The sequence below is a fragment of the Drosophila willistoni genome, assembly GCF_018902025.1.
Source record: "Drosophila willistoni isolate 14030-0811.24 chromosome XR unlocalized genomic scaffold, UCI_dwil_1.1 Seg144, whole genome shotgun sequence".
Lineage (NCBI taxonomy): Eukaryota > Metazoa > Arthropoda > Insecta > Diptera > Drosophilidae > Drosophila > Drosophila willistoni.
In genome coordinates this window covers 4483385-4496292 of record NW_025814057.1, presented here as the reverse complement: position 1 = coordinate 4496292, position 12908 = coordinate 4483385, and the positions used below count along the sequence as shown (strand labels likewise).

Below are 12908 nucleotides of genomic sequence, written 5' to 3'. Positions count from 1 at the left end.
TGATTGAAATACTTTTGTTTTTTATTCTTTGTCACTTTTTGTCTTGCTTGAAATGATTTTTTGATAATTAGCGGGTCAGATATTCCAATTTCAAATTAAATTAATATGTTTTAAAAAGATATAACTGTTTTGAAATTTGGTGAAGATACAGATTCCCAAAATTAAGAGTTTGTGGGAATATTTTTGAAAGTTTTTAAAGTTCAAATAATAACAGAAGCTAAAATAGTTCCCAAAAAACTGAAACTCTGGAAACTTTTTGGAAAAACAAAAAATATTTGGAAATACAAAATTAGGGAAAGAACTTTTTCGTTTATTTAAAAAAATGCGGTTTGTTTTTTTGATTTTTTTTGTGTTTTTGTTGAGTGTGTGTGTGTGAGGTAAGAGGGGGGGTAAAAAAATAATAAATGTTTTACAATTTCACTAAATAATTACAAAAAAAAAAAATAATAAATCTTAAAATCTTTTACAGAGCAAGAATTTGGTGGAAGATGCGCATGAATGGATGATCATCATCAGTCATGAACGGGACTCAATGACGGAACTTGCTTGGATTGGGACGGACACGGGCACGAGCAGCGTCGGGAGAGCCGTAGGCAATGGCATGGCTAGTGGCCGAGCCACCCTCGCCGGTGCTGAAGGAGTTGGCAATGGCAATGGCTCCGCCGTTGGTGCCACCGAAATCGATGGGGAAGAAGGTGCCAGCTGGGAGAGCAGCGGCTGGTTTCTTTGAGGGCTTGGCTGGTTGGGCAGCCTTCACGGGTTTCTTGACCACTGGACGACGGGCATTGGGCACACGGGCGGGATGCTTGACCACTGGCTTGATGGCCTCCTCTTCATCCTCTTCGACATCGTCGGCCACAGTGTTCTCGGCTTCCTCATCCTCAATGGCAGCCACTTCGGGTTCCTCATCCTCTTCGGGCGATTGATCCAACTCGACGATGACCTTCTTCTTGGCTGGCAGATAACGATTGGCTGGCACAACGGGAGCAACAGGAGCAATTGGGGCGGGAACTGGCAAATCGGCCTCAACGGCCACCACAACGGGAATTTGCTCAGCAGCTGGAGCAGCAGGCTCCTCGGCAGCAGCCTCAGCTGGGAAGTTGAAGTCACGTGGCACCTTGGCAGCATCATCGTTGCTGTCTACTGGGGCCTCTGGCTGTTCTGGCTCAGCTTCGGGCACGGATTCGGGCACGACATCGGCATCAATGGCCACCTGAACAACTGGAGCCTCATCGGGATAAGCCTCAGCCACCGAACTGGCACCATGGGCACCAGCAGCACTCAAGGCATCATCAGCCTGGGCAGCGGCCTCAACACTTTGATCGGCCTCAGCAGATGCAGATTCTGGATGATTACAATCTTTGATTATTGAACAATATGGGGGGAGGGGGGTTGGCTTAGTTAGTGGTTAAAGGTCAACAAGAACAATGATCATTTTGTCTACCTACCCTTCAGATATGTGCCAGTGGCAACAGTTTCGCCGGCAACCAAAGCACTGGCCGCTTGAGTGGAACGAGCATGAGTACGTCCTGGCTGCACATATTGCATATACATGATCCTTTGCTGTGGTCCACCGGCTCCGGCATACCATTCAGCGGCAGCTGGTTGTTGATAATAAACCATTCCTGGAATCAAATATTGACGGCCTTTTGAGTGAAGACGAACGAAAGTGAATGGATGGATGAATGAATGACTGAGTGAAAACAAAATGTACTGGGTAATCCCTTATGATCCACTTGGAACTCACTTTTCTTGGCCGGCAAGGCATCGCCGCTGGCCACAAATCCAACAATCACCAGCAAAGCTAATCCAGCACAGAACTTCATCTTGATATATGTTTGTATATATTGTTGATTAATCCTTTTTTTATATTTTCAAAATTTTTATAACGTTTGTTGATTTTACAGTCTGTTAACGCGCACTGATCACGGCCAGGAGCTAAACTTAACACTTAAGTTTCCACCAAAGAAGTGATGTCTGATCAACGCACTGCGTTAGATTTATATACCCACGCAAATTGGCAAAATAAAAACAAAAAGCCAACTCAAGCATAATGAGAAGCGAAAAAAATAATCGGATATACCCACAGAGAGTTGGAGAATTGTAGCCTTCTATTTAGTATGCAGAGTGGGCAATCTCATATGGGACTACCAGCGAAACGAAAAAAAAAAAGAAGCGGAACGTGTCCGCCCGACAACAACCAACTTTGAATCTCTTTTTGATCAGAATTCTGTATTATCGAATTGTGCTGGAATACAGATTTATGTACATACATATATATAGAAGATCAAAAGCCATAATCGGCCCCCTAGATCGGGTGTGAGTCAGTCATAGGATAGGATCTCTTCTTTCGTTAACCAAATTGGGACACATGTTAACCATTAAATGAAATTTGCCAACAAAATATTTTATTTTTACACATGTTGTTTTAAGGTCATTTTCGTTATTATATTGTAGCCTCGTGGAGTCTAGGAAACGAGGTTTATGGGTGCGTGTGCGGGCTTTAACGCCCTGCACCGCCAATAAAAAAAAAGGCAAAAAACCAACCCATGAGTGGAAAAGAGATGCGAAATTGATAACCGCCTAGAGAATCAACAAACAAGTCCTATACAAAAACTGAGAGAGAGAGACATGCAATGCATAAGCAATCCCCCCTTTAAGAACTTTAGACCAAAAAGCTGATTCATTCATTCACTCACTCTTGACGTCAATGGGCAAGATGAGTTGGCGCCTCTGGTGATTCTTCCGAAAGAGCATCAGCCAAGTCGGAAAGCGTTTGCAACTGGATCTGTGGGAAAATGCATTGTTAATTGTTTCGTTTCGCAGGACATTTGATGGGTTCTTCTGCTGTTCCTTTTCAATTTCTCATTAAAAGTAAGCGCCATCTGTGAAAAGAAGAGAAAATTTAATGCGGTTTTTTATTAATAAATAAACTGTAATATGGTTAAAAGTTACATCTTTTTGGTCCTAGGCAAAATTCAGACTAAAGACTGATCAAGTTTTGATTTATTTCTGGATTAATTTGGTATTGATAAGAAGTAATATCTAGATATATTGCTATACGTATCTGTGTCAATAACCCCAGGACATGATGGAGACCCGATTGTGTCGATGTGCCCTATTCAGCATGGGTTGTATCCAAAGTGGAAGGACATATGTGAAAGTTGCGGGGGACAGCAGGGAACCAACTGGTCAGACTTTTGCAGTTTACTAGAATAATTCTTTCAGAATTGAATGTCAATACAGTACTACTCACTGCAAAGTTGGTTTAAAGAGACTTGATGGTATTTGCATATATTTGACCAAAAAGATATGATGCAAACTGATTTGGTGCCAAATCTTTTCGTATCTTCTACCAGACGAGGTCAACTACTTGGTTAAAGTTTCAAAAGACGCCAGTTTAATATACCCTTTCTTTAAAAGAGCATGGTATATGGTAAAGCACGCTGTGGTCAGTGTTGGAAGTAATAATAGAAACAGAAATAATATTATTCAGTTTTAAATCACCTTTCAATGTAGAAGGAAAAAAATAGAAGACTAGAAGTTAAAGAAGAAATTTGAAGATCGATTCAAATGAACCTAAAAATTTCAAAACTATTTATTTTTCTTTAGAAAATTTAAAACATTTGGCACCTTCCACCTTTCTTATGATTCACAATCTTTATTGGAGTCAGATTAATAGAGGGATAGATGGTCAAAAAAAGGCTTTAAAAATGAAAACATTTGAATTGAATGAATGAATTACAAGCCACAATGAAATAATTTTTTATAAATTTAAAGAGTTGATCGAATAAATTCTAAATATCGGACACTCTAGGTACTCTTTAATGAGTACTCATTATCGAATACAAATAAATTTTATCAAGAATTAGATTCGGTTAAGAACTTATAAATATGAATGGTTGATACATCTTACAACAAAAGTTACAAATTTTTCACCTTTTTTTGGATTAGGTATTTAATTTTAATCACTATTGACTCTCATTCATATCATTTTTTGAGTCCCAAGTCAGCTCCTCTGTTTATTCAAAGACACCTTTTACTCTCATTTAAATTATTCACTTGGTTTGCAGATCTCTCATGAATATATCATAGAAAAAGCTTGAGTTCTAAGGGAAATATATTCTAATATATTGAAAAATATCAAATAGGATTGTATATAATTGTTTCTTCCTTTATTTTTCATTCATTGAATTCATGTCTCTGTTATGAGTCATCATAGATAATAATTATAGAAATAACCCATATCGTATAATTTCTAAATTCATGTAATGAATTTTCAATACATTTATACATTTCATACTTGTAATTAATAAGCGAAAAATTCTAAACAGGTAGAAATATAATTTAGAGAATAAACAAATACCTCGAGAATTATGGAATTTCCCCCAACTTCAATTGCATTTAGATATATCTAATGGCTAAAATATTTGCCCACCCACAAACAATTGTTGGATTGATACGATTAATTCTGATTGATCCAATATACAGACAAATACAAAATATATCTTGGCTAATTATCAACACTTTTATGCAAATGCTTTAGATTTTGGATAAAAAAAAAGAAAAAAAAATATACAAAAAGTCGTGTGCCTTGCATTTTAATGACACAGTTAGATTGGGTTTTTTTTCTGTCTCCGTCTTTTTTACGCAATAGTTTTCGAAAGCAAATCCATTGAATTTAATATCCTGTCCAACACCTGTTTTTATATATGTATTATGCAAAAAGAAACACCAAAAACTTAGCCCTCCTCCTCCTCCTCCTTCTTCTACTCTTTTACTACGTTTCATTTAATTCCTTTTGAATTTGGATCAACAACCACCCAAGATCATAAAAACAAATGGTTCGATACAAATGAAAATGTGTTTTGTATTTTTTTTTTTTGTTTTATTCTCGAGAGATGAGTGGGTGGCAAATGGTTGAAGGGGAGGTAGAAATAGAATAAACATAGCACAAAAAAACAAGAAAAACAAAAACAAAAACAAAAAACAAACCTAATGTACGACATTATTGCCGATATGCTGATGGAATTTGAAATTCTGACGGTGCTTAAAAAGCAATTTGAAGAGCGATTTGTCCGTTTTTCAGATGCCGCAAAGTCGATCCAAAAAAAAGACACAAAAATGAAAAAAACGCACCCGTGGCAAAAACGCGACACGTTTATTTTTTATTTCGATTTCGATTCGTCGATTTTTTAATGATATTTCTAGTGGGCTAGTCTTTAAATTCAATGTGTATAGAGAGCATTGCATGTCAAAATATCGTAAACGGGGCAATTGCATTAAAATAGGCATTTCTTTTTTTGCTTTTTGCTTTTCGGAACTTGTGACATTTAACACTTGGCATGCGGTTTCAGTTTTTTTCGAATGCGGCTACGAATTCCAGTTGCCTGACAATGCAATTAATCAATTTAAATTAAAATTAACTCAATTTAATGCAGCTCAACATTGTGGTAAAGGCAATTTCTTTTCCATTATACAGACAGTCAACATATACATACACAAGTAATATATATTTAAATGTTCGTATATAGTAATTAAAGAGTTCGCCAAAGAGACTTTTTACTTTGGGTAAAAATAACCAAAGGAAATGAGCTTAACGGTGATAATTTATTTCGAATATATTTTCTTTTATAAACTTAAATAAGGAAATCTGCAAGTAAAAGCTTTGTCATTCTTTTTTGCGCTTCATGCAGTTGTAATTCCCAACTAGTTTTAGCTTTCAAAATATGAACTGTTTAGCAAAAAGTCAGCTTGGTGGCTCTGTAAATAGCTACGAGACAGTCCTATTATATTATGTGATGTCTTTAGATTTGAAAAACTATATATATTCTTAAGATTCGTTGACCTTAGGACGGCTAAAACCAAATTGTTATTAACTTCAAAATGGTTAAAGTCTAGGAAAAAACTATTTCATGATAGTAACCCAGAGGCGGATTTAGCTTATCATTTGGGGAGAGAAACTTTAAGGAAAAACTGGTCGTTTTATATAGACTTTGACTTCGACTTATTTCAGACTTAAAATCCCAATTTAAGGTGTGAAATTTCCCTCATTTCACACCCCTCCGAGGACCCGTCACTAGGATCACAATAACCAATCAGCCTTGTGATAATATTATAGCTTCTTTCTAACTTTCACTAAATCTAGAAAGTATATTCAATCTAAGAACTTTTTAGCAATTCAGACCCTCCCCTCCCCCTTGGGCGAGTTTTTTGTATGACCTCTGCATTTAAAATAGTTCAAATAGTTGAATTTTTTTTATCGGTAATTTCATATAACGTTCGAGTAAATAATTATAAACTTTTTTGACACGTTGTGGGTTTGAAAAAACTTATTTGAGTTAAAAAAACTGTAGTCCTGTCTTTCTTCAGTCGAATTGAATAATATTTTTGTAAACTCGTAATAAGGGTATATTGATTTTGGTCAAATTTGGTTCCTATTTTCGTAACTATTGTTTTAAAAGTTAATATTTATGAGCTTAACATACCTATTAATTACTATGCCAAATTTCCTCAAGATAGGATCATTGCTTCATTGAGATCTCATAGGAAGGATCATTCGAAAAGAATTTTCATCAGAAAAACTTTTTGCCCCCAAACATTCACATATAACAATCTAGAATTTTGTGAGTTATGTTTAAAATCGGATAGCTATATAGCATATATCTGGTTTTATATACATATACCTAATTCTTTTATTCATTTGAATACTTTCTCTATGAGTTTACTTACGGCTTTTGCCTTAAACGATTATGTCCTTTGATCGGAGTGAGTTTAAGACTTATTTATATATTATAATTTGACAAGCTGGCGTACTCTGCGTATACGTTATTATTTTATTACTTGCCCTGTAAACATTTAAAACAGGTAAAAGTAAATAAAGTACATAGCGTAATTCACAATTATCATTTAATTTAAGCATTTGTGGGTTAAATACTTATTTTAAACAAATCTAAATTGTAGTTATTAACTATTTACTTCAAGTGGTTGCAAAATGGATTATTTTGTACAATTTGTTTTGGTGGTTCTTTCGTTTTGTTGGGGGATATAAAGTCTTATTCGGCGATACTTAAAATCAAGAACCACAATTTGCATCCCAGGCAACAACAATACAACAACAAAAAAGGGATAACAAAAAATTGGTGAGGGGGCGGCGGGGGAAGGGAAAAAAACTTTGACAATGCAATTTCAGATGGCTGACATTTGTTTCTCACTCCCAGAAGCCAGAGCCCAGCGACCAATTCTCCCTCTCTCTCTCTCTCTCTCTCTATCTCTGTTTTGGTGTATTTTTTTTTTGTGGGGGGAGGGGCTCTCATCTCCCAGTTCTCCATGTGGCTAAACATTAGTGGTCACATGTTGTAAGTTTGTGTTGGCTTTTGCGGCTTTTTGGGGCAACTTATTTGTTTTGTGACACTATCGCTTGAATGTCTGTCCGTCCGTCCGTCCGTCCATCCGACCGCCCGGCCATACGTTCGTTGATTCATTCTTATCGCTCCGTTTGTCTGCGGCTCCCCTCAGGGGTGGGCGGGCTTGACACATGGGCTCGATGCAAGGAAGAAGGAGAAATGGAACAATTGTCCAATTGTTTCCATTGTTTGTTACGCTGCAGTTTTTTCTTCTGGTTTTACCTGGGCTTTAGATAGGTTTAATTTTTTTATTTGGATTTTGGTTTCCAATTTATTTTATGGTAACGAAAAACTTTGTTAATGAGCCCTTCTACGGATTTTGTGGTCTAAGATACGAACAGGATACAAATACGTATAATTGCAGGCAAAAACGAAGCGAAAGGATTGTCTAATGTTTTGGCCTTTCTCAGGCATTTGGTGCATTGTTTACAATTCAAAAAAGGACAACGCTCACACACACACACACACACACGTAGACAATGTTATTTTAATAGTTTAAGTAACCATAATATGTTGAGGACTTTTTAATAAACTTGAAACATGAATGCAAGTGTGGGGTACAAAGACACCAGGGACCAGCGACCAGGGACCTGGGACCAGAAACTCGAGGACCAAGATTTATGCAAACCGAAATGTTGCCAAAAATTACAATTTAATGGAGTAGACGTAGCACAAAGTGAGAAGGAGTGGCCATGGCATGGGGGTCACCATAATGAGGCAGCGAGAAACTTGCTAAACAAAAGGCAAATGGCAACCGACAACCGGCAAAGGACTCCAGTGTGCTCTGTTGGAGTCCTGCTGGTGAAATGTAAGCAAAAGTAACTTCACTTCTAATTTTGTAGGAAATATGAAGCCATTAAAGTGCAGCAGACATGGCAAAAACATTGGCAACATCTTGACTACTGCGGCACAAAACAGACAAAGGACACTCACACACACACACACTCATACACGCATGCTGTGGCAAGGACCAAGGACCAACGACACCTCCTTCTTGCTCGCTCTCACTCTGTGGGCAACAACACTTCGCTTAAAACTTGTACTCGAGAGTGTGAAAATAAATTCTGTAAAAAAAAACCAAGAAAAAAGAAAAACTGGAAAAAAAAGAAAACTGTCACTGGTTTTGCATGTCCCGAGGACTCTCCCGGGTCAACGCGGTAAACAGCTGTTGCATTGCTCCTCTCCCCTCCTCCTCATCTATCTGCCTATTTCTACAATTTATTTCCACAAAACAAAAAAAAAACAAAAAATAGAAAGAAAAACCAGAAAGAAAAGCGTAAAGAGGGCAGGGGGGGAAAAAAAAACACACAGCATATATTTAATTGCCAACTTTTCCAAGTGACAGGCCGAGAGAGGCGAGAAAAATGACCATTGCTGAGGTCAGCGTTTGGAATGGGCAACAAGAAGCAGGAAGTGAAACGCTTTTGGTTCCAGATGGTGTCACATATCCTGCGCTAGTTGCACTTAATCACTGCCTAGGTCAGCTGCTACACCGAGTCTAGTCTCAAATCGAGTTGGAGTTGAAGGGAACACAAAGGACAAAAAAAAAAGAAAAAACACCTGGAACACTTGCCCATTGCTGCGGGGCTTAACCCATTAGATATAACTTACTTACCTTTAACAGTCAAATCCGGTTAACCTCAAACTCGTTTTCTCTTCCTTTCCTTATCTTCCTAAGCCTAGATTACCAATGCTTCGTTTCACAGCTCAGTGTCGACTTATGGATTGGCTTTTTACTTGACATGTTTAAGCTATTGAAGTCTTAACATCAAAGTTGAAATATAAAGAACTAAGCTAATATTTATGGTTTCTATACCCATCAGAGATCAAGGACTTCAACTACTTAAACTTTAAGTTTACAGTGACGCATCTAGACCATAATTTTGATGGAGGAAAACGGCTTGGATTTGGAAATTTGACCACTCAATCCGAAGTCTATAAGTTATTTATACATACACTCCAACAAAAATATCGAACCTTTTATAAAAATCTCATTCCAGGACCAATAACAGGACATTAATCAATCGAAAGCTCTGCTTAAAGGACAGACCTTTCTTTTATTAGATTCTGTAGTATCTAGGAATGTACAAATGACGAAAATTCGCCCCTTAAGGTATGTATTAGCCAAGCAAAGAATGTATTCTACACCCATATATCAAAAAATGTCTGTAGATCTTTTAGTTTATCTTTAGCTGACAAACAATGTTTGCAAGTGTTCATCCACAGGACATAAAAAACTTCAATTTTGTATTTTTTGACCGCATATTGCATACTTTCGGGAGCACGCATTACCCAAATCACAACCCTAGAAATGCCAATAAATGAAAAAAGCTTACAATAAGAATCATGAAAACTAAACATCTTTAATCCTCTTCCCTTTTCGTGGGATGAACCAAATTAAAACCCTTTAATATAAGTCGAATTGTATAGATTAGCTGGAAGTATTACCAAAAATTTAGTCCACATTCAATGAGTTAGCCTGTTGACTTGTTATTCCTTTGACACATTTTTTAGACTTAACTAACTTTAACTTTCCACATTTAATCTAAATATCTCGGTTCTCTATCTGTTTTAGCTTTGTGACTCTTTTACTTACTTTAAATTTGCCATTTGCCTAGATTTTCCGTGCACAGTTTTTCAAGTGCTACGTAAATATTTTCTAATAAATTTCCATTCTCTACCACTAAGATTTCATTATGCCTTCAGTCGAGTGGGTCTCCATTGCTTCGTTTTTCCGCCGTCGCCGTCGTCGTCGTCGTCGACGTTGACGTTGCCGTTGCCACTCCGCCGATATAATGAAAATTTTGCGTTACGTAATTAGCAATGCAGTTAGCCAGCCATCTACCCATCTCATCCGTCCTTCGGATGGGGCAAAAAGCAGGAAACAGCTTGGAAACCATTGACGGCAGCGAAAGCTTTCAAGTATTTAAGTGCGTTCTTTTTTTTTTCTTCTTATTTTTGTAGGCAAGAAGTGGGCAAAAGCCTCTAAAAACAAAACCCCTAACTCATCTTATTCTAAAGGAGGGCATGTTGTAGGTGTCCCCAAAGGAGTTACTTGAATTTACACCTTACATATGCTAATAAGAGACAGAGAGAGGGAGAGAGAAGCTAAGAGATGTGACATTTACATTATTATAGGTCGATGTTTCATTATTCATGTGAAAATGAAAGCAACGTCATAATTTAATAAAAGATTGGAAATATCTTTAAGGATTAGCCATTGGTTTGGCCTTAGATGGCTTTATATACATAGATTGATATACGGGTTTATATAATAACTAGTAGCCGATATCTAATGAAATGAAAAATTTAAAGACTAAACTCAACTTATTTAATTTAATTTACTTTCTTTTCTCTGTTGTTTCATTTGTAATCTTCTTTTCAGGATCTTGAAGTCGTCTAACTGTATAGACGATTGTAAACGAAGGAAGCAAGATCCCATTAGGATCGCTTTGGATCAATTATTTAGAGTTTTATAATCAAAAAATATTCAAATGATGCACAGAAGTTTAATGCCATCGCCTTTGGTGATTATAACAGATGGTCCTTGCAAAAAAAAAAAAACAACTATAAAGGACTAATTCAATATTTTTCATTATTATCCTGTTTAAGAGGGCATCTTTTGCATAGAAGTGAGGTACTCAAAAATAAATAGAAGTAAGTAAATGAATGAAAATGCCATAAATAAGAGGAAACGTTTTATAAGTTAGCTAATTTTTGAAAATTTGTTGAATTTTTTAATGGAAAACGTTGAAAAAACTTTATGACATTAAACAGTATCAAAATGAATAAATAAAAAAACGCTACATATATCAATTAAGTCTAAAGCGAAATTACCAACACTGGTTTTACTCTCGCAAGACATGATTCTTCGAAGCGCTCTCTTTGCGTATCCTTCTTTAGTTTCCTATTCTCTTCTGATGATGGCGGAAGCAAAAGTTTTATCAAATTGAACAAAAAATGTGTAAAAGTGTTAAAAGAAGTGTAATAAAAAAGAAATTGGCAATAACATTAAGCAAATACAACAAGCTATCGATTGCCTAAAATGAAATTAAAATTAATAAAGTGTTTGCCTCAAATAAATAGAGTTAACGGAGTATTGCTTCACTTTGTCTCTTTCTTTTGCATTTCGAAAAAGAATCAGAGCAGTCGCAGCAGTATGAGTGTTGTTTTTGTTTTTGCAAGCTGCGTCGATTCCTCTGTTTGCGTCGATGAGCATGTCTCTGCTTTGGCGCCCTGCGTCGGCTTTACTTTGTCTATGTCGCGTGCGTGTCGTGGGCCTAGCTAGCAACGTCGACGTCGGGACGTCGCTGCCATGCGTTGGCTCTGCTTGTATTGTGTGTGTGTCGTTTGCGTCGACGCGTCGCGGTCGGTAAGCGTGTTGTTCTTTGCGTTATCCCGTTATCCGTTGTTGTTGTCGTCATCTGCGTCGGCGTCGCTCTGCCTCTGCTGCATTTGCTTTGAGAGCGCAGCTTGCGAGAGCTTTCTATACATTTTACAAAGTAAGTAAGAAGTAAATAAAAGATAATGAGAGAGAATATTAATTTGCATTTAATTTATATTTTATTTTACTTTTTTTATTTCTGATTTAAATATTAGGCGCTAGTTAGTGTTAGTTGCTACAAATTAACCTAAAAATCGTCATGTAGGGAAAATATTGTAGAAAAAAATTCTAAAAAATGACTTATATTTTCCCTATTCTAAAAGAAGTACTAATACATAAATAAGTATGATAATTCCATAAAAATAATATAATATTCATGTAATGATCCATTTATAAAATTACAGAAGGAGCAATATACATACATAGATACATTTATGTATTTAAAAAAGCATTTTAATCTGTCATCTGACAAATAAATGTATAAAATACTAATTCTAATTCTAATTGGATAATGTAAGCATGAATCTCCCTATTAAAGTTTTTCCGTAGCTGTCCGTCCACGGGAGTTTTCACTGTATATTATTTCAAACCAAAACAACAAATTTGTTTCATTTATTTATGCTTGAATTGCTCATTAAATATTCGAAAGAAACTTTCGAAAAATTTAAAAAATTGTCAGCTAATTTGATGTATTGTATGTTTAGAATAGAATATCTATTAAATTATCATTGTCCTTTGAGGATATATTGGGGTTATGGGCAGCCTAATGTAATAGTATTTACTATAAACATTTTGATGGCCATCAAAAAAGTGTGAATCAAACACACGTTTGGCATTCAAAATTTGATAAAGAGTTTTCTATCTCTCTCTCTCTTTCTCTCCCCATCAAGTGAAAGCTCAACCATTAAAATTCAATTATCAAACATAAAACCCAACATAGACATAATGATTTGACCCATAACTTTCCCTTATAACTGAACAAAACTATAATCTCCTGCCTACCCGCCTCCCCCGCCTATCCCCTACCACCTTTTCACTCTCATTCTTATCGCATCAGTGAGGGAAAAACATTTTCAATTTCAATAGCCTAACGAGATCTTTTTTTTCCTTCTTCTTCT

General features: G+C 36.3%; 1 protein-coding gene across 2 annotated transcripts; it reads right to left on the bottom strand.

Annotated features, from left to right (window-relative positions):
- Positions 1-289: 289 nt before the first annotated feature.
- On the bottom strand, positions 290-1950 carry LOC6639157 (translation initiation factor IF-2). 2 transcript variants are annotated; one of them, XM_015179047.3, is made up of 3 exons: positions 1748-1950; positions 1449-1625; positions 290-1359 (listed from the first exon to the last, which is right to left on the bottom strand). In XM_015179047.3, the coding sequence occupies exons 1-3, from the start codon at positions 1824-1826 to the stop codon at positions 530-532; spliced, it is 1086 nt and encodes a 361-aa protein (XP_015034533.1). In that variant the 5' UTR covers positions 1827-1950; the 3' UTR covers positions 290-529. The 2 variants fall into 2 exon arrangements, with proteins under 2 accessions (XP_015034533.1, XP_002062244.1); XM_002062208.3 differs by having other exon boundaries at positions 290-1344; positions 1748-1835.
- Between the last annotated feature and the right edge of the window lie 10958 nt (positions 1951-12908).

What these genes read in the sequence shown, in the direction of transcription:
- LOC6639157 (XM_015179047.3), bottom strand. Translation starts at nt 1,826, where the DNA reads ATGAAGTTCTGTGCTGGATTAGCTTTGCTGGTGATTGTTGGATTTGTG. An exon ending in TGCCTTGCCGGCCAAGAAAA is followed by an intron (nt 1,626 to 1,747) that starts GTGAGTTCCAAG and finishes ATTTGATTCCAG; the next exon opens with GAATGGTTTATTATCAACAA. An exon ending in CACTGGCACATATCTGAAGG is followed by an intron (nt 1,360 to 1,448) that starts GTAGGTAGACAA and finishes CAATAATCAAAG; the next exon opens with ATTGTAATCATCCAGAATCT.